Raw genomic sequence first — 27,511 nt, forward strand, 5'->3', positions numbered from 1 at the left:
GATATTATTCTAATTTTAATTTGGTTAACCGTGAATCAGAAGAAGCTTCGTCGAGTCTCGCACTTTATTACTAACGAAATTACGAAACCTGGAATTGGGTAGAACATTTATAGCAAGTTGATAGTAGGCTGGTCATAACTCGGACATGTGTTTACAGTTATAAAGCATATTTTACAAATCCGCAGATAGGCAGCAATCTCGCCAGTACACGTCCACTTTCTCGAGTAATTGAATCTTTTATCTCGTTTCTCGATAACGCTTCCTCGAAAGCGGTTTTCGTTGTATCTCTTTGCAATTTCGACGCTCGTTTTTTTCCAAACGTGCAAGGAATGAACAGAGCGCTTACAGCTTTTTCCCTAGTGCAAATTGCTCTCTCGTAAAATCGATGGTTTATAAGATACACCATGAGAAAGGGCGAAGTGGCTGCTCTTGCTCTTTCTTTATCTTTCTCTCTCTCTCTCTCTCTGGAACGAACGTCGTGGCTCGTACGAGAGTTCGACGACTTATCTTGGGTCGATGCCGGATGTTATCTCGGGTGGAGGCGCGGGTGAACTTTGTCTTTCGGTTATCGTTTCGCCTTCCGTATTTCGAAACGCAAGCAATTTGTTTTCGCGGACCTGTGATGAGCACGCTCCTCGGGGAAATGACCCTTTCACGCTTATCTATTCGCGTCTGGTACGTTGGCACCCGATGCGTTACCCGGAGAGGTATTTCGAAACTTTGATCGCTACACTTTCCATTGCTGCGCGCGGCCATTACGCGTTAACTATAACGCACCTCACAGATTACCAGGAAATTACAAACGTTTATCAGACCGTTCTACTTCGAACGCATTCTATTTGGAATTCTATTCGTTCGAGCTAATGAGGTTTATCAATCGGAACACAACCTCGTTGCGGAGATTCAGACGATTGACCGTATGCAAATGAATATTAATATGGAGATCGGGCAATTGTCTTAAGGTTAGAAGCGCTTAAATGTTTCGCCAAGCTTCATTAACTCTACAACTGGTACGGTTAAGTCACAGGTGACTGTTCCAATTTCGGTTGAACCGAGTTGAGTTAGTTTATTTTAATTTATATCCCATATCTCACAGAATAAATGACATTAATTGTCTTTACGATGCGTAATACAAATTATAAGTTGTAACGAACTAGCTTACGATAAATAATGTGACTGAAAGTGTTGCTGTGGGTTTACTACGATCAAACAATTCTAAATGATCGTTTTACTTGTGTACTTAATTCTTGAACAAATTAGAAATCCTAATCCAGATTTTGAAGGTATATAATTAAATCTTCTGTACAACTTCTATCTTCCACGATTCTCAGACAATTGCAGCTTAAATTGCTCCAATATTTTTAACATGAATCAGACTTTCCAACTGTACTGAATATTCAAATACTTCAATGCAAAAGGATTCTACCCGACTTCTTTCCCAATTCTCAAGCAATTACAACTCAAATTACCACAGAATTCCCTTCTTTCGAATCACGGAAGAAAACCGCAAGCCTTCGACCCATTGAATGGGTTGATTCTCGTCACCACCCTCTTCGTGCTCGTACGCGGGCACGCTTCTATTTGCGCGTACCGAGCGAAGAGTGATCGCGCGCGTGTTCACATGCACTCACGCACATACACAGGCACACATACGCGCGAACGGTTGAAACGCACGGCTGTGAGCGGCGAGCTCTGCGGTTATTTTAACAACGTTGCAACCTCTTTGTAGACCGCACGCTTGTAAACCAAGAATGAAGTCTGTTCGGCGCAGCGAGCGGGAAAAAAGAGCGGGTTTCACCCCTCGCCGCCCCTGGCGCCGTTTACCACCGACAACATTCCTTTATTTTTCACCTTATACGTCTGCGTCGTGTTTTATCCCGAAGAATTCAATCGTTCTGCGGTTTCCGCCGTCATCTCCGCGACCTTCTCGTGGTCGCGCGAAACCCGTTCCTCCGCCACGACGCGACGTTTCGAGTGTCGAAGCGCGTCCCTCGCGACGACGATCGCATCCTCGTTTTGTCCCCCGTTGCGCATCGCGATACGCTGCCATACGATACACCGGTCTATCGGTGGATCTCGTTTCGCCGTGTCGTTCTCGGCTTCGAGAGGAGTCGAACCATCCAAGAGGAGACCAGAGAGCTCTCTTGCCTTTGGGAATTGGGTTACGAATTCCGGCCTGACGAACGATACCGCCTCGAGTTCGCCTCGAGCATCGTTTCGACTCATCGAGTACACTTGAGGGTGCAACTGGAGACTCCTTCGTGATTGGGGTTACTACAAGGGAAGCTATCTCTCGTGGAAGATGTCTTTGCACCTTGTTTCTGTGGCAAGGAAGTATTATTCAGAAACGGGACGGTGTGAATTTTAAATAGTTCCCGAAGAAGAAATTTCTTATTTGCAGAGTATCGAAAAGCACAGTAGTTTGAAAAGGATTTCTTTACCTTTGAGTAGAATGGTAGAATTTACAGAACGACGTAATTAAAATACGAAAACATAATGGAAAAATGTATGGTAAAGTACGCAACGGCTGCGACTCAGAGAAAAAGAACCGATAGTCGAATACTATAATAATTATTTAAATATATTTCGCTCTATCCATCCTGAATTCTCATCATTGTTTCATAATTTTTGTCTCGATCACTTTATTGACATGTGTACTTCTTGCATGATCTATATTACTACTTGCGACACCAGTTAAAACAATACATATATATATAGTTAAATATACTATTTTACATATTTCTTATGACTTTTAATAATCACGTTATACACAGTGAAATTTATGTTTTATCAATTTATCTAATGCTACGTGAAAGGATTGAAGATCGACTATAAAACTACTTCGAATTACAGGAAGCTGAAAAGGAACATTAAATTATCAACAACGTTATGCAAACGTTTCCAAATACCATACTATTTCCTCTTGAACAGATTTCAAGTGTAAATCCAAAGAGAAGATCCGAAGACATATCGCAAGCGGAAAGCGCGCAAGTACGCGGAAAGCGTGGAGAAGGTGAACGCAGAAAATGCGGGGACACTTCGAGGTTACGTGCGCGAGTTCCTCGTGACGAGGCGAAGAGGACGACACTCCGGCCTCTGTATTTTTGCACGACTCCGTTCCTCTCCTCTCCTCTCGGAGCCGCGCGTTACCGTGACTCACGCTCTATATTTAGACGCTCGTAGACGCGTACTCGCGCTCGACTGTGCTCACACGCACGATCTTCGCAAAAATATGTCATACTTCTCTTTATATCCATGCATCACGACCACGAGGTATCTTCGCCCTTCAGTCGTAATGTGTGGTCCATCGTAAAACCCTTGGGAACGTCAGCGATGTTGAGAACTTTGTTCAAGATCACCTAATCGCGATCCTAATACTCTGTCCAACTGGTATCTAATATATATTTCATATTGGAGAAAGTTCGGATTTTAGTTGGCCAAAAAACTGGGGATCTTTCTTCAGAAAATTAGGGGTGTGAAATTAAGGGTGATTTCAGATAAAGCGTCGCGATAGTGTTCTTTCATCTGGAAAGATTAATTCTCGAACAAAACTTCCAACCGGGGAGTTTTGAAAGATGTAATTTCAAATTATAAAGACCACGATAACAACTTGAAAGTTTGAAGTTTCAGATACGTCACAGGAGTTTGACATATAGTCGACAGTATAAGTAAGTAATCGTCCACGTACCGTACTCGGTTTGCGTACAGATAAATCAATGAATACACGAAATCAAAGTACACAGAAATTATTCCGTGCGGATATAGCACACAAAGAATTAAATGAAAAATCAAAAGAAATATACAAAGAATTAAGTGAATAGTTGTTTGATCGATATAAATGTAATATACCATGGTAATAAAATTAGATAAAAAAATTAAAAATTCATAAATAAACAACGGAGATCAGGATACAAAGCGTTCCAATTTTCAACGCACGAAGGAGAAAAGTAGAAAAAACCAACAGATGTAGTTCTCGATTACCAATTTTGCCCTGGAAAGCGAACGAAGAACGCACTCGAATGACATCGATCCGCCAATGAGAGAGCAAACAGCAAGTATCTCGACCGATTCGAGGAAAAATCGAGAGCAACGCTGCTGGTCGTTCGTTTAAAAGCAGAAACGCCTCGCGGAAGCAGGAATGGCGGCGAATCGGTCGAAAGGGTGGGTTTTAGAGGCGAACGGCGTGACAACCCCTCTTTCTCGTCACGGCAAAGTTTCATCACCGCCGCGACGCAAACTCATTCCCAACCCCTCTCTGTCTCTCTTTCTCTTTTACTCGCTGAACTTCGACCAACAACTTCGGGTCTCCTCCTCGTTTATTCCGGGTGACTGCACTTTCGTTCCATCGCGCGCGGGGCCACCCTTTCCACTCACCCCCTGTGCGTTCCTGTTTCTTCCCTCTCTACACTCCGACCGTTGCCGATCTTTCCTCCACGGCGAAGCAATTTTGTTCGATGGTCGTACACACGATGGAAAATCTGGCACGTCCTCGCTCGTTCCGGCGAATGCTAAAGCATGCGTCTCGCACAGGAGACGAGTCGAGTTTACTCGCACCGCGTCGCGCATCTTTACGAGTCGTCGCTCTTTATTCCCTTTCGTTCGTTCCCTTATTTTCTCGTTTTCCATGCTGATTTTCTTTCTATGGTCTGATTATGGGCATCACGATATATGCTTCGCTCGGTTTTGAGCTGGCGGAACCGAATTGGGTGCACAGGTGGCTGCGTTGAGGTTATTCGAATTTTTATAAATGGAGAAAATAAATGGATATTATATTATTACACGTAGTTTATTTCCGAATATTCTATCCGACTCTTTTCAATATAACGAAAATGAAATAATACTTTCGTAGAATCTACTAATTCTTCCAGTATTTTCCGTCCATAAATCCATTCTTACAAGTCCATTCTCTATGTACTTATGTCATCTAAATTTTAAAATCGAAGGATTCCGAGAACCAACAAGAGAAGAAATTCCATCTTTAAATTCCACTAAACTAAACCCTTCCAATCCCACGAATTTTTGTGGAAACAAAGAACTAGCTTCCAAACCGTCGAATCATTCTCGCGTTTCGGGAAGCCTGCGAAGGACTTGCTGAAAGGGGGTCCTAGAAGAGCTGACGAAGAGCTCCTTCGGGAGAGAAGCCGAGTCAGGAATAAGAGACCGAGACGAGCGAAAGAGTAAGAGAGAGAAAGAGGGAGAGCGGAAGACGTAGGCGAGGAAAACACACAGAGTAAGACGCCTAGGGAAACCGCAGCGGGAACGGTAAAAGGGAGCGCGGAAAGGAAGACGTTAGGAGTAGGGAAGAATTAGCTAATGGCGCACGATGAATCCGTAATGGGTTTGCGCTGTTCCCGGGGCCGCATCGGGATTTGAACGAGTTTGCGGGCCAGCCATGTTCGCTACGCGAAGAGAAACGAAGGTGGAGAGGTGCGGGAACAACCGTCGACTTCGCGAAGAAGCTTCGAGGAAAATCGTGCTACGCCCGTCCGAGTAATACCCCAAGGAATGCAGACAAGATAGAAGCATAGATAGGGCTCTTTCCACGTTGGGGGGAACGTCGTTGGAGCAAGAGAAAGAGAACGGGGGAAGAAAGGGAAGGAAAACACGCGAGACCGGAGGAGAAAGAACGACGGTAAAAGGGGTGGCCACTCAAGCTTGCCCACCCGGTGAATCCTTGCGGAAAAGCTTAGAGCGACTCAGACTCTCTTAGAACGAAATGCTGTTTGCGCCTCGAGAGCCGACTTCTCCCGGGGTTTACCAGAAATCGGCCACGGGGCTGCCTCAGTCAACGTATTTCTTCGGGGTGGATCTTTGGTCCTCGCTTCACTAAATCGACTTTTTATAATTTGTTTTCCTTTTCTTGGTTCTTTTTATTGATACGGCGAGTCGGATAGAGTTGATGAAATTGAGTGAAAAAAGATTAAGTTTGAAGTTTCGGAGAGGTTCTAGCGAGATGCGTTTCGGGATACGGTGATAATGGATGTTACCTTACGAAGATGGGTTATGTACGCTTCTAAAATTGATTTTGCTGGATGAAATAACTGATATTGTGAAAAATATATGTCGGAGATGGAGAGACACAGGAGCCTTCTGTTGAAACCGGGGAAAAACTCCTAATATTGTAGTTTGGATTCCACCATAGCTGTAGTTAAACAATCACCGTGCTTCAGCCCGATTGTAATTACCTTTAATCTATGAGAATGAGTTTGGGTTCGAGGTGACAACCAGTCACCGAACGTAGCCGCGGTCAAGGGACGAACATTTTTCTAACAAAGTCATGGAAAAGTCTATAGCCCTCCATAAAAAGAAATAGTTGTAACGGCACTCGACAGTAAGCACACTAATGGTTTCTATCTCATGGCTCGTCATAAGCAGACCCTATTCTATGGGTAGGTCGATAACCGGTTGTCGAGACATATTCGCAAAACATCTGCAGCCAGCCTAATGTCCCGTCATAAACCTTAAACCTTAATTAACGAAAATAGGCAAACAGTCTTTTCCGTGAAGGACACTTCCAAAGACTGACCAATTAACAACAACGGCAATTTCCCTCACTCTCCGAACGAAGACTTGTCTCCACGAATATAAAAACCTAGTGCCGCTAGAGGGTGGAGCAGTTTTTCCTAGACAGTGTCACCGTGAGAGCTTCGAGTACGATTTCATCGACTAAGGTATCATTTCGATAGAGTGCTTACTTCGCGGGCTAACTGAGAGTACCACCTAGGCGTGGCCGACGAGTAAAGAGTAAAAGAGTCCCGTTGACCGCGGATTCGTTTCGAACCTAAGGTCATTATCACTAGTGCTACGAGTGCCTAATCGTGTTAATAAATCTGTGCTAATAAACTCTTCATCGTATCACGGCAATGGCCAACCCTAATGAAAATTCATTAAACGCCCCTCTCGTTAATGACTTCAATCCGACATATATATATATATATTTAAGAAACTGACAAACACTGTAAAATATTTTGTAGCCACTGTGTGTTAGAATATACAGATGAAATTCCCAATTTATTGTACATAGAAAAACGATGTAACTTTTGCAAAAACTAAAAGAAAAGAAACAGCTAATGTATACTTTTTCCAACGCTCGCACAATGTCGAAGACGGAAAACCATCATTTACATTTACGAACACGTTTGACAAACGAAACTGGCAGTTGTCGAAGAGGATCGGCGTATTTCTCCGGAAGGAAAGAAGAAATCGGTGGATATCGAACGGCGCTGGTCGCGAGCACGCCGCTATCTCTCGAGGATAAGATTTTACTGCCAGCACGGACATAAACTCCAGAAGAATACGTTTCGACGAGGTGTCGCGAGGACTCCCTCGAGGACCGGCGCGATTTATGAGCGGCGTCTTAAGTATCCGTGACGATTCGTAGCGGTGGAACGGGGCGCGTGGAAGCAGCATACCGCAAGAAATCGTTAAATCAAAGTCCCAGCCGGTCTGTTCTCTCTTGTATAACGAGACGAGAGAGCGTTGACACGGTCCAGCCGGCGCGTTATCGTCGCGGCAATTGCAACAGCCTCCATTGTCGCTCGCGTTTCATCGCGTTTTGCGCCACGCCTGCATGTTTGCCCGCAAGAATATCGGCGCGAGGCGTGTGAAAAAGAGACAGGCGAGAGGGGACCAGCCAGATCGGACGGAATAACTTGTTTATTTAACCGAGATAAAGAGCAACGTGCGAGAAGTTCAAAGGTGGCTCGCTTAAACTTCGGCGAAGACCTCAAGCATGATCTTGATTCTGGAACTTCGTCGAAAATAGAGGAAGCTGTTGGTGGTATGAGGTATGTGGTATGAGGCTCGATATTCGGTTCTTTCTCAGTATGATTAAAAAAACAACTGAAAACGAAAGTCTTATCGTATACGAAGATTATGCACTGTCAGCTTTCCATAATCAGTAAGTACGTTTATTTTAATAAACATATAACGATGTAGGTATGTACAGTTCTATGCTGGATAGCAAGTCGGTTATATGCTAATTGCATGAAAAATTCAGATTGCTCCAAAACACGACACTTCTTAAATTTATATCAGTGACGGTTTTCAGGAAACATACTTATATTTATATTTGATAAGTATCAGTCGCCCTTGCTCCAAAATGAGATCTATCTCAATTTACGACCCTCAACGTATAATGAAAAAGCTCATTGATGTTTCGACATCACCTCCGTAACCGTTGCGTTTCTGCATTTCGTTTCTAGTTTCTACGTTATATTCGACGCGCGCGATTAATTACCAAGCATCTCCCACCCTCTGTAACGGAACATTTTCTCTTTATTCAGAGCGAAGGGAACGAACAGAAGGAGAGAGGTTGGGAAACGCGGATCGTTTCAGCGAAGCGAGCCGATACCGCTGACGGTCAATTTTCCGATTTCGACTCTAATTAGCGTTCGAACCAGCCGGCCGAGCGTAAGGCGGCCGATTCGAGACCGCCGCCGCGCCGCGATCGCAATCACGCTCGAGCGTTCGCAATCGATTCCCTAATTACCATATAAAACTCGCGTGCACGCGAGACAGCGAGTTCGCGTTTCCTCCGCGTCGTGTTCGAGGGAAAAAAATATTGCATAACCCCAGTCGCGAGAGCTGGCTATGCTAATTATATTAATAGCGACCGCATCTGCGTCACTGTGCACTCCGTTCATTAGCATACGATAAAACGGGCAAAACACATCTTCGACGTTGATCGAGCTCGTAGGAAACGCGGTCTTCGCGCGGGTAAATAGACTAGATGAAACACGTATTCCTCATTTTACTTATTTTTATTAGAGGTTGTATAGAATCAAAATCTTCTAGAATTGTTTAGTTCATAATACAAGATATGATATCAAATTCTTCGACATTTTAGATAATTGTACATTCGAGTAGTCAGAATCTACAAATTATTACAAACATAGTTCATATCAGAAAAGATTAATGTTTTTTTCTCGATTCAAGAACAGTACTTAGAAACAAACAAAACCGTTTAGAATTCTCTTATTTATTGAACGTTACTTGATTTAATAAGTACATACTCGAACATGGGAGGACTTTATTCGAAGTATTCGTTTAATTATATCCGAAGATTGTTTCAAGGTAATTCGTACAGAGAACCTATGCTTGGAATTGGAAATAGGTGAGACGAAATGCACCGCAAGACTAAACGCTCGAACAGACATCGTTCTATCATTTGCCTCATTAAGTAAATCAACAACGACGATTAACATTTCCTAGAATATTTGAAGTCCATGAGAACATCTCTTAATAACATCGAAAACGAGTGAAAAATAAATTCCTGTCTATTTTTCTTACTAGCAAATTAGGAAAAGCAATCGCTAAAATATTTTAATGGAAATCATCTCACGAAAAATTTCCTTCTGTTTCGGCCTCAAGATTTGTCACTTTCTAGTTTTTCGTTCACTGACGAATCGACCGAACCATACGTTTTGTAAAAATCTTCTCGTCAAACTCTCAAATAATACTCTCTTACCAAAGATTTTCTCCTGTTCAGACAACTGTTCGTCACTTTGTCGTTTCTCCATTCATCGAGGGATCGATTCGACCATACGTTTTCTCTATTCTGAAACTTAACGATTCGAAGAACCCGTGGTCCAAGGAGCGAACAGAGCTTCACGGTAATTCGTGACCGATCTGCTAACCGGCTGACAGGAAGAAAGAATCTCGGTGCTTCCGAGAAGACAATCAAAGGGAGCTAGGCCGCGACGGCGCGACGGCGGCGGCCATTTGGGCATTGACGACTTAAAAAAATCCAAACTGCTACGTCAATACGCACGCACGCGAGCAGAAAGGCGAGTTAGGTTATCTTACGTGGTCGGAACAGCTGTCGGTCAGAGGTGCTCAACCGCGACGGAATAAATTATGGAGACAGATCACTCGTCGTTGGCTTTCCGTCGTGAGGATCGCGTGATCCTGCCTGATCGCCGTCGCCAAGGCTAATCCGGCGTCATTAGAAAACGCTTTGTCGCGGTGAAAAATGGCCCCAGGCCTTGATCCATAGCTCGATTCAACCGCGAATCCTGCTTGCGCCGTGATAGCACGGAGAATCCATCGAGATCGTGTTTTGGACCAGAATTCTCTATGTAATGGAGGAAATTCTTTTCTTAATATGTTCTGTGCTGCTAATGTATACATTACGTCCGTTCATTTATCCGTTAATAATTCTGCTGATGTACATTCCTTTCCTTCGCGTGTTTTTACAAATAAGTAGCATGTTGAAACATATATTATATTATTGCTTGAAATTGTACAAATAATTCGTGATGAGTAGAATATGTAACTTCCAAATAACTTTTCATGTTTTTTTTATCGTGAACAGAATGATCTTTTGATTTTCGAAGCGAGCATGAAATTGACTTACAAAAATTCGAAAACTGCAGTAGGCTTAATTTGTAATCGTACGTGGTACGGTACATGAGAAAGTTTCTTACGCGTTGGAATAGAAACTATTCAGTTACACGCTGCTGGATTTATATGCAGGCCATAAGTCTGATTTGTGTTAACTTTGCCCTGTAACGCGTATCGCAAGCGTGACTTGTATTTTTCACCTTTAAACTACCACAGTCTCGAAAGTCACTATACAGTAAGCGATTCAATACTAAAGATTGATATTAAAGCACAGATATAAAAATTAAAAAAATTAGTAAATTACGCTAACAAATTATACCGTATTTTATGGACGTCCCTTCAAAGATCTCGAAGAGACCTCGTAGTTTCCAAGTTGTAGCCAATTCGCATTCTCCGTGGGGATACGAAAGAAAGCAGCCCAGTTGAAAACTACCGTAACACGAGTATCCCTATGAGAAATGAAAAAATCGCGGGAAAAAAACCTGCATCGAAGTGGAAACTTCCAGCGTGAAGAGCGTCCCGGCGCGAAGAAAAACCAGGCCTCATTATTTGCTGCGTTTTGCTCGAGTATTATACTTTCTAACGACGAGCGGCAAGTAAAGCGTCGCGATCGCGAACAGACGTGGATCGTGATCAAAGCTGCCGACACTGATGTCGCGAGATGTACAGGTGCATGTGTCGTCGGGGATGTTCGCCAATGAATCGATAACACATGCGCGATCCACGCTCTTTTTCCCGGGGGGCTGTCACATTGTGTGTTAATCAACGCTACACGCGCCAAGGGACACCGTGGACTTCCTTTCTCGGAAGCAAGGATCCGCAACAAAGCGGGCAAAAATCGGCAACACGAAATTGGACGAGGTTCCGCGAACGAGCACGCGACCTTGCTCGACATTTTAGCCCGATCTTCGCGTCCTTCTCGACTTTCTGCTCCAACTTCGACCATCTTCTCGTCGATCGATGATAATGTACAGTGGTTGCCAAAAGTTTTTAGGCAACCTATCTCTTAGAAAGTTATTCGAAACTTAAATTAATGGAATCTTCTTTACCTAGTTTTCTTTTTCTATTTCCTGACGAGATATTTTATAAGATGGAATAAATATTACGTTTCCCGAGTTGGTTTCTATTTTAACTGCTAAGTCCTTTAGTAGTCACTGTAATTTGTTAATACGTAACTAGTAGATATAAATCAATTAAAAAAATGTCTTTGATAATTGACACGGATAATATAATAATATATTGCCTCAAACGATAATTGAATTGAATTAATTATTTAACGAAGTAAGAAAAATCAAATTATAAAATATTCGAGAGCTGAATTTCCCTCTGAAGAAATTTTTCAAATAACTTGTTATAATTATATATCAGAGGAAACACTGAATTTTCAATTTTTAATTTTTTTTTTTATTGATTCTCGAATCAGCAAGAAGTAGTAAATCTTTAAAATTTTGCGCAATGGGTAAACGTTGCAAGCAGCGGGAAGAACTTTTCTACGTGTAATCATCTTCATCTAATCTCCCTTACATCGCCATTAGTTTTCTTTTCAACTAGACACGCACACATACGATGGAATCTCAAAAATAGTGTGTTCATAATCCTTCGTCTCAAGTATACTCCTTATATGCCTCCAGTATAGAATAGAATTTCAAACAAGCGAGTGCTATTCTCTGCTTCCACTTGATAAATTCTTTCAATAAACCCAGTGAACTAATCAAACAGCGTGGTTGTTCGTATCGATGCAACCCCAAATGTATCCGTATCGTAAGCGCTGGAGCATCTCTCTCGATATCGAGAGCGTGCTGGTAACAGCAGCAATAATTAACAAAACTAAATACACGTAGGCTGCATTATTTATCTGCCGCGTTCGCGAGCAGCAAATTTCAGAATATTTACCTTCACGCGGCCCGTTTCATCGGCATCCTAATAAACGTCCGTATATTCCGGCTGATTTAAAAATAGTCGTAAATACGGCTCTCTCGTTCTCCCTGCTCGATCCTCCTCCTCTCTCTCTCCCTCTCCCTCTTTCTCTCACACCCGAGCTAACCAACCGGCCAACCAGCGAGAGAAAAATCAATTAAGCCGCTTATGTGAAATATCGATGCAATTACGTGCGATTGCCAAATCTAGCCGGGCTATCGATGGCCGTATTATCGAGCGGCCGGGAGCTCGACCATCGCCGATTTCACCTGCGATCCTCTCGCGCCCCGTCACTTTTTCATCCGTCGCTGTGTTTTTATTAGTCGAACCGAACCGCGGGGATCGCGCTATCGCACGCATCCATCCGGACAATCCGGATCCGTGGAACGCTCAGCCTCGCGAGATTTATCGTTGCACAAGCATCGCACGATCACTTTCGTGTTCTATCGTTAGATATTACATTATCGGCAAGAACTTTTGCAGAGCAACGATAATCGCGTTTATTCCGAACGATGTCTAACCAAGGTTGAATATTACGTAATTATATTACATAATTAAATACGCACGTTATATTACGTAATTACAGGGGAAAAGAAGGTACGTAACGAGTAAGCAGACTGATTCTGCACTCGGGTAGGAATCTCGAGTGAGAGGATTTATCGAGGAATTCGCGGTCAGCGATTCGCTCGTTCGATAAGAGAATTTTTGCTGTACCGTGCACTAACGTTTTACCAAGAAATCAGCGAGGAAGCGCGATAGACGAGAATTATTCAAATCAATGAACTCTGACAGTACAGCGTGAGGAACGGGAGGGTATGAAACGGAGAAAAAATCTGCGATTAAGAGGCATAGTAAACAGTAATATTAATGAGAGTTCCACCGGCTGTCATGTTCGGCTATCGAACTGTCCCGCGAGCCATCGATAGCTGACCACGCTGACGCGCGACTTTATTATTCATTAACGTGTCGATTAACTCCAATGTCGTCGTGATGCCTGAACCGCGCCGCTTTGTTGCAGCTAGCCTCGTAAACTTTGTACGCGTTCTCGCGTCACTTCATAAAACACATCTGCGTTCACCACGTGCCGTAAGACTCGCTTATCGATTCGGTTTTTCATTTCGAATGGGATATGAACCAGGAAAGTACTTGCATATGGAGAAACTTGCAATTAAGATAAAGATAATATCGAAGTAAATTTTGTTTAGAAGAGTGGCAAAGAGAAGCTGTAGATAGATGTGTATTTATACGAAGTGTATCTTGAGAATATTCTTAACCCTCTGAGCATTGATTATTCTGGATATGAACATTTACTATAAATGAAACATACGATAAGTGTTTAGAATAAACGAAGTACAAATTGCTTGTGATCAACATTAAAATGCTTGACAGTTTGAATATAAATATATTATACGTAAGAATAATTAGAATTTATAGGAATTTTTAACCTATTGATTTCATTTCTTATTTCATCCTATAAAATAATGTAATAGATGAAACGTTTGTTTTCGCTGCAAGCATTTTACTGGCTATTAAATTTTGGCCATACTTTGTTAGACGCATAAAACTACGAAACGAACTAATCTTTACTTATCGTTGCCAGAATGTAGCTTAAAATTACTCGACTATGCTAAAAATTAAAATATACCAAATAAAAAGATGCTATAATATTAATATAAAATTACAAATAAGTAATCTGCGTGATCACCGTAACTAGTCATCCTGGCTATATCTCATACTGCAGAATATCAGAAACCGATAACAATATGCAAGCAATATGCAATAACAAAATTGTTATGTGCATTTGATAAAACTTATGGTATTAATGTATTCCACTAGCACTTTCTTGTCGTTCGAGTAGAAGGGAATACAGAGTTCTCGCTTTAAAAGCGGATTTCTAAACGGCAGCTAACAGAGACACGCGGAAAGGTAGCCGGTATCCGGGGACGAGGTTTTACGCAGGATACCGAGATCTCTGGAGCAGCATGAAAAAGGGGTTACAAGGCGCAGAAGTTCACGACATGAAGGCCTCATTATGCCGCGCGAGGGAAACTCGAAAGGCAGAAAGAGGGACTCCGATAGCGGCGCGGCACGACGTGGCGAACCGTTCGGGGAATACGGGGGCGGAAGATGGCGGTGAAACAGAACTCCAAGAGGGACAAAGAAAGACGAAGGCCGAAAGAACAAAAAAGAAAAGAAGGAGAAGGAAAAAAAGAAGGCCCCCGATAACCAGCCGATACCGCCGCTCGCTGAAAACACAGAAAACAGAGAATCAGCCTCATTACTTCTATCTTCCTCCTTCTCTCTGCCTCCCTCTCCTACATGCGCCGATTTCCAGGAATTCTCCGTGATCTTTGGTCCCCGTACACGCTTTAACACGCTCCCACCCCTCCCTCTTCGTCCCTCGTTGTATCTCTCGCCTTTCTTCCTCGATTCTCTCTTCATTTATTTCTTTCACCCAACCTCCCCGTGCCTCTTCAACCGTCTTCGGCCAGATAGTTGTCAGAAACCGGAGGATATCTGGTCCCCAGGCTTTTTCCCTCTTTCGACACGAGGGAGGAAGAAAGGGGGCCAGGCCAGAGGGGACAGAGACCACAGAGTCGACGAACCGTCGATTAAGGATCTCCATGAGAAGCACGAAAAGTCCCAGCAAGCTTGAGGAAGGTTGTTGCCAGAGGAGGACTCTACACAGCAACAGAGGAGAGAAGGAGGAAGAGAGTGGAGGACGACGAGGACGGGCCCTCCGTTGACAAGACTCGTTCCTGCCGAATCGAGAGGGTCGATCTAGCTGTTTAAAGTCCGAGGATAGTAGGAAAAAACGATCGGGCGCGGAGGTGGAATGGGCCCCCTTTCACATTGGGGCCCCAGATGGGTCGCCGCGCACATAGCAGATAGAGGGATCGATAGAGACTCACGGAGATTGTTTCGAGGTCTGCGTCGGTTCGCTGCTTTAGATCGTAGATCGACGTCTTGTTAAGCTAACGAACCCCTTCTAACAATCGGTCTCCGGTCAAGAAAACGGAGGATCGAATCGAAGTTTCGGACCGTTTGACGATAGTTGCATTGGAGTTTGTATTTGAGCGCATGGTTAGAAGTGGACGTTGAACTAATTCGTTTGGTTTTTTGGGATCTTTGTTAATCGCGTTTGAGCCACAATTAATATATTTCGTACAGTTATCCGAGTGTCTATATTAGTAGGTGTGAATTATATGAGCCATACTGATCAACTTTGTAAACTTAGAATTTAGAGGAACACGATGATACAAGTTTAGAATTTACTCTTATCTATGTCTCCTTCTTATAATAAATGAACTTATCTTGAGTTGCCCCAGGATATTTAACTCATAGAAACAAATCATTTCTTAAGAATTGAAGAGAAATGAGAGAAACAAAATGAAGAAACTTACAAAAAATGTAGTTGATCGATTAAGAAGTTTAATATATTGATAAAATATAAACTGTTCGAAACGTTGTAAGCTTTATTGCGAACATTGACGATTTCTCACGAGGTGCAACAAAGCAAGAATCGAACAGTTCCTCGACTGAAAGGAGCGCTTTGTTCATCGAGGACGTATCGCGATCGACCAGCTAGACGAGATAGAATCTCCTCTAGCCTCGACGAGAGAACGAACGTGTTTATCCGCGAGCGATTGCGACACGATATGTTAATGCCCGGGCTGCGCTCTTCCCACGTGACGCTGACATGCGTTTCCATCGTGTCCTGGAAAAATATTCCGCCCCAACGACGTGTATCGATATACCCGTGAGCGAATATAATTTCGTCAAGCCGAAAAAATCGCTTATTTACTATTAAAACAAACTCATCACATACGACGAAGTCAATTTTAATTTACAAAATTACAAATCCTTCAAATTACAAGATTCCTTCAAATCTATTAATCGGGTAGTTTCTTAAACTAGGAACTTCTATAATCACGAAACTAACAATTAATAATAACAAATCAATTTTCGTTAACTATTATACGATACGATTTATTTGTAAAATCGAAGTGGCACGTAAAACGATAAATAATGTCCAGATAAAGAAATTACTTTGTCAAAGAGATCGACAACTCATCTTCGTCGACCAACGAATAAATACAATCTCTGACCATCGGCGCCCTATCTTATCCCATTCGAGAAATATCCATATCGGTCGATAAGAACTGGCACGCCAAAATTAACTGTGACTCACGAACGTCTGTTTCATTTAGATAATGAAGAAATGGAAAAAAGAAACGGAGTACGAGGCATGAATTTGAACCGGATGCTTCATAATCATAAAACGAATAATAATTTCCAAATGGTTCGTATTTCTATACCTAGACGAATAGTCGTGGAATACGTTTAAGGGATAGATACTACGATCCAAGCCTCCATTCGACAGAAATTAGGTCCAGCCAGAGAGGTTCCACGGTCGCGGACAAGCCAACGCAACAGAGAGACCTCGTCGAAGATGATATCTATCGGCAAACAAGCCGGCATGTTAACGAGCCCACAGGACCAGAGGGAAACGACGAAAAGGGCCGATAGACAGGGCTGAAACGACGAAGAAAAGCCTCGATGGGCGCCGAGCAAATGCCTTGTCCGTCGGTGACAACTTCGATGAGACTGATGCTATCTGAACGTTAGGTAACCCGACGAACTCGTGTCCCGAACGCGAACTGTTCGAATCGTATAGTTTCTATACGATCTGTAGAAATGCGTGGACGAGGTCGGAGGTGTTTGTACCATCGTGAAAAAAGCTCGTAACCGTGTGACATCGTTTGAAAATGAAAAAAAAGAAAAGAAAAAAGAAAACGGAGATGGAAACGTGAGATCGGAAGATACAGAAAGGCTCGTTCCGACAAACAAACCGTGCGCAACGGTCACTGGCATGCACGGACGATTTAAGGCGGCGTGCTTTTCCAGAAATGCGATTCTCCAGCTCGTTTGAGGTATAAACAATATTGTAATTGAGGATTAACGAGAGAATAGCATGCGGCCCGCTACCTCGTTTACCGAGGGGAATCGATTCGCTGAACAACGTTTAACAGAGGTTCTCAATAGAACTAGAAACGTTTTTAATATTTACTAAAAGAAAATGCATATTCAGGATGAAGATTTTAAAGAAATTTTTCGATAAAATAGTTGTAGATCTATACAATCAAAATCTTGTATATAGGCGTTTATACTATAAATCTACATATCCAGAATCCATTTTAATCTTGGAAAAGTCAAGACATCGACCCTCGATTTCCCTGCTACAAGTAACGTTAAATCTATCCACGAGGAAACAATTTCCTCGCTCTAGCACGCGATCGAGGCGAATCGAGGAGAAAGTCTTGCTGATTGCCGCGTTTCAGCGAGCAGAGGCCGTTTCCACTTTTACGTTACGCGCGAAAATTCCTCGAGGTCGCGGCTACGACATCCTTCTCGCAATTCATCGTTTTAGAATTCTCCTCGCGAAGAATCTTTCCTTTAAAATCTATATCCGGTTGAATATTCTCGATTCACTCGGATCGAGCAAAAGATTCAATGTGTATAACGTTGGATAATACTTTACGATCGTAGTGATTTCATTGTTGACTGCGTCGCGTTGGGATAAAGATCGTGATATTCAACAAGGTAACTCGCGCGGCGATACGCTCGCGGATAAAAAGCGCTTCCGTGCTGATCGTGGTGAAACGCGACGACGTTTGATCCACGGGGTGTTGCGTTACCGTTTAGCGTCATTTAATTAATACCGAACGTGCGAGCGCAAGTCGCGAACGAGAATGTGCCTGATCGAAATCTCGTCACGAAACGGCCGATGTTTCTCATGCGATGAATTTTAAAGGCCGATGACAAATATGCGACCGGCAATCGTCGACGCTTAGCGAGAAGAATTCGTGACATCATCGGTGAACGTAAAGATACTACGTGCTTCGTTTACTTCTGGTTAGAATTATTCGATGAACATTATGCGATGTAGTTGAAATTAATATTCAGAGTTTACTGTATTTTCATAATATAGTAATATTGATTAGATGTAAGTTTTGTTTGCAAATCGTTTCTCAATTTTCTCAGAACATTCACTGGCCACAAACGCGAGTAAAAGTTTCTTCCTGGAAAAATACGAGTTCTTCGCAGTTCGAACTTTTTAAATGGCAGTAAAGGATAATCAAGCATTTGCACTCCAAAAATTCTGACGGTACAATCACTTCTACCACATCTTTACAGCGGACGCCAATGTTTTTAAATCAAGCGTTCTGTTTTTGGTTAGTAAGTTTATTTATAAGTGGACAAAAACAGACACATCGTTAATGAAATATTCGTAGAACAAGTAACTATTCTTAGGTAATATTTCAACTAAAAAATGTATGGTATCGAAATTTATATCATCGACCATTTCATTTCCGCACTTGTCCTTTATAAAATTCAGCAGGATTGATTCTTACTGTAATAAATAAAACCGGAATTTCATCAAAATCTATTTTCCCTAGTTAATGCTAATTTCAACAAATCTAATTTTGACAAATTTCTTTCATTAACGCTAGTTTTGATCAATTAAAGCTAATAGGTTCTATATATATCCCGAATGTAAATGGAACAACACTCAATGAATCAATCTTCGAAATATCATAACGTTCATAGTAATACATAAGAATAATATAAATGTACGGATCTGCATAATAATTACGTACTATTTCTAGAATCAATTAATTCACAGAAAATCGTATATAAATGTATTGTTGACTAATTCGATCAAATTCCGGAATTTTGAAATACACGTTTCGACACAATCTTAATTAATCATATATTGAACAATGCTCGCGAGGCGCGATACTCGATCTTAATTACAGACAGATTTCGAAGAATTCTCATCAAGAAATCGCAATTGCGTGAGATTCCAATTAAGATACAGCTTTTGAAAAAGAAACCTCTTAACAAAGACATTATTGCAATCTATGGACCACCTTATCGACGCGCTATTACGAGTCTAATTGAGGACGATGAAACGGCTTAAGGAACTCGCGACACCGTTTTCCCAAGTTGTTCCTACGATCGACACAGCGCAACGCACGCTTTTGATTATTATTGATCAACCGTTTTGACTGTGGCGTGTACTTACACGAGCACGCAGAAAAGTGAGAGGACGAGCACGAGTAGAGTACACCTATACCATACACACGCAACAAGAGCGAACTGGCACGCCACGCGGCTCTATAACGCTGCCACGATACAGCGAATATAGAGAGACGGGCGGACCTTAATGAATCTTTATGGGATGGTGTCGTGAACTTGTGTACCCTCCGGTGACTGACTGAACCCGGTCGCGCTAACCATTGGCGCGCCTCATCACCGCGGAATGCTTCTATTCTGGTTTGTCCTCCGCTCTTTTTTGTGTTCAACCAGCATAAAAATCGAGGCAAATTTGCTTCAAACTACCAATGTACCCGGAAATTTTAAAGGGTAAGAACGGGGTAGTTCGTCAGCAGGTGGTTTGGATGCTTGGCAAGGTATGTATAAAGTGGAACGTTTTGTTCGTTCGTGAAATTTATGATAATTGCAATCCTGATGACGAGATTGTCGACATGGGAATTGAAATTTTTTATTAGAATGAATGGAATATACTGGAGGCTCGCGATTTTAGAAGAACGAATTAGAAACGTTAACTGGGACTTAACTTAAGAAACTCAACTGACAGAAGTATTCTCGATGGCTAATGGATTAATCCATTAATAATTTATTATAATGTTATAAATATTCAGTTCCATAAAATTGTAAAATACGTAGGTGTGAGAAATAGCGGCACAGTAATTGAAACGAATCCTTGAAATTTCCTTTCATATTAAAAAACACTATTTGACGATGTAAATTGATTGGGAAAAAAGTTACAAATGTTCCATTAACAAAACTCTAGTCTCTACTGGATCGATAGAATCTAACTTCCCACCTTTAAGATACATAGATATATTATACCCATTGTACAAAATCAGATAGTTCCTATAATTAAACTTCTTTCATTAAACTTTCGATAAAAAAATTCTGTAAACCTTGTCTATTTTCGATAGAAAATTTTTCATTTCAAGATAATTCATAAAGAGCAAAAAAAAAAAACGAGGGGAAAGCATTACGCCAATGCGACGAGTTGCTCATTAGACCCGACGCTGGCGTTGCCGCGGCTTTGATAGTGTTGACGCGCGAGTCGGTGTTCGTAAAATTTGAAGGGCGTGCAGAAGGTCCGTGGGGTCTCGACGAGTCGCGTCTTGATTGTCATCAAGCCGTTGCTTGTCGCGTGATATTGTCATTAGCGCGCCGAACCCCGAAGAACGCTGACACTCTCGTCCACGCAGAGACCCACTTCGCGTTTCGTTGATCGATCCACGTTGATCGATTCGTTCGAATGCTTCTCACGATCCGTCGACTTCTACATAGTGAATCTTCATACGATCGATAAACATTCGGTAAACGTCGATTGCAAGCCTGTCGATGGTCGACGATTAAGCGAATAATTCCGTCATCTTTTATTTACATACAAGAGCCATTTGTCTTTTATTTCTCTCGCTTTCCTTCTTTACATAATTTATATGTCGTGAAAGTAGAGTGAAGAATTGAATTTAAAGTGAATTCGAGTTTTATCAATCTCCGTTTTATTAATAATTTGTACGATTTTATCGATAGACATCGTAAAATGTCTGTTTTTATCGTCAAACGTGTGGAAAATCGTTGACTAAAGAAGTCGTAAAGCCGTACTTGCACTGTTCTACTTTGGAAGAACACAACGGGCGAATGCTGTTTTCATCCCCTTCTTTTATCCACGTATATAAATTCGGCTTAAGCTTCAAAATCGAACAGCAACGAATGGTCACGCATTGGATTTAGCGAAAAGATGCAAAGAAAAAATTTGGGGAAAAAATGGGATACCGTAATTGAATTAAGGACAGAATGATAGAATTGAGTTAGGATTCTTATCGATTTAGTAGAAATGGCATACTAAATATATGACGATTTTTGTACCATAATTACTATCGACAATGATTGCCAACCAGAGTAATTCATATCGAAGATTGCTCCGGCTTAAAATGCTAATATTACACACTTAACACGATACAAGAGAAAGTACTATTTATTCCGAAACTACGTACAAATTACGTTCACAACTATATTTCTAACTAAAGGTCACTTTTCCAATTATTTAACAATTATTATATCCAATTATTTATTAAACATTACCATTTACATGATTAATTTCTACACTTTCATACCAAAAGATACTCCGGTATTTCTATCCTCAACAATCTTGGATGACCAATCGATCACAGAAAAAAGGCAGCTTTTCACAAAATTATTTGCCACATAAATAGCTACATTCTCTCGTACAATTAACAAAAAAAAAGTCATCAATGTACTTACCGGGATCCGAGGAGTCCAAACTTGCGGGCGCTTGTTGACTGAGAGGTCCGGGTGTGCCCCCGCTTCCGGGGCTGCGTGCGTCGTCATTACCACCCGCACCAGGGTACGAGAGTGACGAGGAGGGTGGCCTCTGTAATGAACAGAACAAAAAACGATCAGACGATACGCTCAGATACACAGTTCTCTTACACTACATTAAAACAACACACGAAACGGCCACGAAGCATCGAACGACACGGTTATCGAGTTCGAAAAGGTCCCTTTCTTCGGTGTTACTCGAAACAAACGTCACGTCCGAAGGGTTGTTTCGAGGCGTACGCGCGTAATACCGTTGCCCATCCACGGGGAATACCATTGACGAGGCCGCGGCGGCCGATTTCGATCTCGATTAAAGGCGGAGCACACGTACCACTCCTCGAAAATGCCCATCGCATAAACGATTTGACGACGCGCGCGTCCTACGAATCGGCCTCGCGCCAACCGCTGAATATTCTCGAGCGTACGCTCGCTTATTCCGCGGGTGTAGCTGTGTGATAATCACGAAGCCGCGAACCTGCCCGTTCGGGAAAATACGCGCGGCAAATTGCCTGCCGGCCCCTCGTGCGAGGAATACGCGACCACGAGGCCCACGTTTCTTTGAACCGGAGCCTAATTGTTCCATTTCGGATCGTTTCGATGTCTCGTTCGATCTCGGGCTTCGTTCAGGCTGTTTCGGACTGACGACTATGTATTTTGAATTCTCGTTCGTGGACGCGTATGATATATTCAATGACTAGAAACAATATGGACACATCGTTGCATTTGTTGTAGCATTTACATAACACAAATATAGCAAAATTCGCTTTATTTAGTAGTCCTTTCATGTAATTGCAAAAATTTGATAGTATGAAAATAAAGAAACGAAACGTGATAAGAAAAAGTTAACTCATTGGAAAATAAGGGAGTGCGCTAATACTTTCGCAGCCATTGTATGTACATATGTACATGGAAATTTCTAGTGTTCTTCTTCTCATTTGACGTATTATATTCTTTCTTTTTTTTACTTACTGGTATGAGATTGTAAGAAGAGGAAGGACTGGTATAGTAATGAGGTATTGAATTCATGTTGGAGACAGGGCGTTGTATACGTATTATAGATAGTGGTTGGAGAATCGAAACAGCATGAGTAATGTAAGAATGAAATTATTATTTTGTTAGCGTTCACAGTGTCGTTGATCGAAAGAAAGTTTTGCTACACGACTGGGAAACGAAACACTCGACTCGAGTAGTCGCTCTCGTTGAACCTTTTGTTATTTGATCGACTACTTATATTTATTTCAATAAACGAATAAATTCACTTTACGAATGCTAACCATTAAATTATTTCGAAGTATACACATAGAATCTATTCAACCCTCGTAAGTAAATACCATTTTCATTCATTTGTATCGCATTATTAACTCTTTCGTTATTAAAATCGTATATGTGTGTATATTATCTATCAGTGAATTTTAAGCAGAAGAGAAATCATGGGATCACGCAGGATCGTTCTACCCTGGCAGATTTGTTTACGCGAAAAGCAACAGTATCGATCGTGGCCCGAGGTCGTAGGATAAGAATTCCAGGCAGGTCGGTATCACGAAGCGAAATGTCTGGATATATCACGTCTGCCAGGGCAACAATGAGTGACAGCTGACTCCCACATGCTGTCATAGGCATCATCTTCGCGATAATGTACCGACTCGGTCTCCCTCTCTCGATTGGTCGCTCTCGTATCTGGTTAAAATCGTTACACGGTCAAATCTATAGGACCTTCCTGCGTCCCGAGGACGTGTTCACGTGTGCACGCATCGACGATGGCAACGACGATGAAGTTGATGAAAGCACGACCGAGGAAAAGATCGTCGTCACTGTGATTCACCTTGGAGATACGGCGAATCATTGAAATTCCACGCGAACCAACCTAACGGAATTCTCAGATATAAACTACTTTACTTTGGCAACGGAATAATCGCATATTCTAGCTTTTGTACTTTAGTTGCAATGTATGATACGTAAGTAGAGGCGCCATGGCGTTTGATTCGCGTGCTTTGTATAGAATTGTAATGGCTACAACTTCACGTGGGAGGTAAGCTTGTAACGATAGAAAATATTGCAAACATGAGTTTGATTGAATGCGATAAGTAGATTGTAGATATTTATGTGTTCGTGGGATGTTTGGATATAAAAAAATTATACAGAATGTACGTAATATGGGAAAATATCTAAAATAAAGTAGTGAAATGTATAAATAATTATTGGAATTTATGTGGAATTAATCAATTCTTCCCACTATATATGCATCTGTCTTTATTGTTTTTCTTAACAAGATTACGATGTCCCGGTTCCATATATATACGTCACACGTGATACTCAATACAGTATAACAAAATACAATAACATAAATTCTTCCCACTATCTGTGATTCTTCCTTGTTGCATATAATAAAAATTCGCATGCAAATAAGTAGATTCAGATAGCAAGAATTGATTTGATCGAAGAGTAATTCAAGATTCATCCAAATAAACAAACTTCTACTTGTCGTATATAAAACGAAGTACTTCTAACAATAAATAGAAAGTGAAATAAATTCCAATTCTAGGTTCTACTACTTTTAAATTATAAACTTACATAAATATCCACAATCCTTATTAGATGAAGAGTAAAAACAATTTGTAAGAATTAAGAATAAAGACAATAGGTCATATCTCTATTGTATACAGATGTGTATTGTATTATATTTACATTATCTGCATTTACGTGTCTCCATGGTCATTAATCTAGATTTAATAGCAAAGAAAATTGAATAGACACGGTTGTATACGTTCCAATTAATTTCACATAATTCTCGTCCGGGACGTCTTAATTTTCATTAGAAGCGGCCCGCGATCGTTCGTCCCGGACACACGGAGGATATATACGTCGCGCGAGCGAGTACAAGAGCGGTAACAAGCGAAAGGGGGACATTAATAATGCATCGGTTGTCGCTGGATTGCTTCCTACTAGCAGCAAGTACGAAACAAAGGGCGATGCTTGTCATTGTCACCTACGAGGCGAAGATGATCTTGTCGGCCACGACCGTTCCGATCGGTGAGTCTAATCCGAACGTGTTGACGAATCGATTAAATCAACCTTATTCCCTTCTACTATATATAACTTCGTACAAAACGAAGTATACGTATTAAAGATCGCTCTAAGTTACTAAGTTTCTGCAGTTTTCCATCAACATCAAGTTCCATTGAATAAACATTTTCTTCATCTCTAGATTTTTTATTTTTGAATACAAGAAGAAAGAGAAGATAAAATACATATATGTATTAAGAACTTTATAGTAAAAAAGTGACAAGTGAAGTTAATATCTATGTAAATCTTTGTACTACACTCTTTTTATCATATTGGTAAATAACAAAAATTTATCCTGACGCATGCAGGAAAATGTAAACGTAAATACAAGACTACATTTTCCCTGTCTTTCGTAGGATAAGTTTTACAAAATTAAAGTTAAAATATCTATTTAAAATTATTTGTTTTAAGACACAAACACATTTTAATACTCTTCAAATACAGAAGATGAAAACCTTCGAAACGGAGCACTTCACTTTCGGAGCAGTTATATACATCAGCTCAACCATTTAATTATCTCTAATAAAGTTTTCATTCGCCTCCGACCATTTTAAAATCGATGACTTCACCTAGTTACTGTTATCAAGCTTTCGTATTACATTACAGAGCTATTTCTTCGTATCATTTTCCTTCTCTAAACTATTTTTTATCTACCATTGAATTTCGCATGGATGAACGACACGGTTTGAAGGTGGATCTTGCCCGGTGACGTCACTTCCTACTAAAGTCCCGTCGGTCTTTTTCGTTTTTTAAATGGACAGGCAAGGGTCCGGCTGCGTGACTTGTGTCGATGCAATGATAAACGGTTAACGGGTCGACGGGCTACGCGGTCTCGTTCCACCTCGTTGCCCGCTCTCTCTCTTTCTCTCCAATCTGTTCATCTCTCTGTTTTTATCTGCCACTCCGTCTACAGGCGCTCTTAAAGCGTAATTCGACAAACCGGATGTCTGGTCTGCCCCTTAAATAAATCAGTTTGCCCGCATCTCATATTCCACCCCCGCTCTGGTAACCGAGCGTTTCCCTCTCTGTCCCCTTTTCGACGATGGAAAACACCGGGTCAAAAGGCGTCCCCGAACGGAAGAAAAGCGACGAGCTAACAAGATGCTTGCGGGACGCGTGATCGGTGACGAAACAAGACTGACGATTGGGTGGCGATCACGAGTTTCGGTGAAATGGGCAACGCGTGATTCCTTCTTTTCGATTTCATCCAGCGACTTCTGGAAATATACCGTTGCTCTCTACGTGAGTAAAATGGTGGAATTCATGGGCATAAGTTCACTACGTATTCAAATACTCGTAAACATCTTTTATGAATATATTACGAGCGTTATGAGAGGTATTCTGAAATTTCATTAGCATTTTTATGAGCCTTGACTATCGTGATTATATTGGTAAAATTTTCAACAGATCTGAAAATATATATATATATACGTACAAGTAAATGTAAGCGATGTAAATTACAAGATAATTAGTACAAGTATTTCGTGTGGCAGCTTGTGCACAGTGTCTACGAAAAATACTTATTTTTCAATGAAACGTGTTTTTTATCATATTCTATCTTTTATTACATAAGACCGATATGTGCCAGAAGGTAAACAGGATGGTAAAAATGTTGTCGACAATATGCGAATACAAGGTTGGCAAAAGATTCTATCACGAAGCATAAATAAAGATTTACTGCGCAGATGAGAAGTGTAACAGATACACGGAGACAGTCGATAATTGATCGATGATCTGTCAACAGCTGTGTCGGTTCGAATGATTAGTGAATGGCATTCTTCGATAATTTGCGATCACGTACTGAATTTTAATTTGGATATGTCGTACACTGCACTAAACAAGAAATTAAACGTTTTTCTACAATAATTGTATGTTTCATTGAACAGTTACACACAACAGAATTACTAACTGCTATAATAGATTAGATATTCTAAGATCCACTAACTTTTTAAATCATGCACATTTAGCATCTAAACTAAAATATTATCTGACTGTCTGAATAACACGCACTAATTCAGCCAATCAACGTTTATAAATTTTTGCAAATGTTTCTAAAAAATTAAGAAAGATATAAGAATCTAGTAATTATTGTAAACTATCTTTAGTCACGAAGAATTTTCTAACGCGCGACTCTGCAAAGCAACAAGCCAAATTTGAGCATAATTCAAAATGTGAGTCAGGTTCAGAAGAGAGAGAACAATAGTAAATAGGGGATCGTAGTTCACAGCGTAAACGCACGCGGACGATAAATTATAAGGCCGATGGTCGAAGTGGCGACGCGAGATGCGCCGTTATCGGCGTGGTGATCGCAAGCCGATGACTTACGCGCTCGTACTTCTCGCGCGCCTCCGAGTCATTGTACCCACGTATTAATTGGTCGTCGTAACATAATGCCGTATAATTATGTAATTAGCGGTCGAGCATTACTCTCGCTGACTGTTTTACGGGCGAGATACGTAAATCTCTGCAATTAATTTATTGGTGCTCCGGAGGAAAACGACCAGACGTCGCGCGAGTCCCAACGATAGAAAAAGACAGACACACCATAAGATGTGTAGGAGCGACGAAGAGAGCTATAGATGAGTCTCTAAAAGAGATGGATGATCCGTGAGGAGCAAGGAAGACGAAGTTTCTAAAGAGAAAGAGGGTTAGAGTCTCGAGTCTGGATCGTAGAAGCGAGAAAGCGCGAAAGGTTCGAGAGCGTGGCCATTGAGCGAGGCCAAGATTCATCGAA

The 27,511-nt window shown here is 41.4% G+C and overlaps 1 protein-coding gene across 5 annotated transcripts in view; it reads right to left on the reverse strand.

Annotated features, from left to right (window-relative positions):
- LOC100644518 (homeobox protein homothorax) overlaps positions 1-27,511 on the reverse strand; it is a 500,427-nt gene that overhangs the window by 329,630 nt on the left and 143,286 nt on the right. For all 5 annotated transcript variants that reach the window (XM_048406104.1, XM_048406103.1, XM_048406105.1 and 2 more), the window contains exon 7: positions 21,637-21,766. In XM_048406104.1, the coding sequence (XP_048262061.1) occupies positions 21,637-21,766 (130 nt within the window). The remainder of the gene's footprint in view (positions 1-21,636; positions 21,767-27,511) is intronic.

This window comes from Bombus terrestris, chromosome 5 (assembly GCF_910591885.1).
Source record: "Bombus terrestris chromosome 5, iyBomTerr1.2, whole genome shotgun sequence".
NCBI classification, from domain to species: Eukaryota; Metazoa; Arthropoda; class Insecta; order Hymenoptera; family Apidae; genus Bombus; species Bombus terrestris.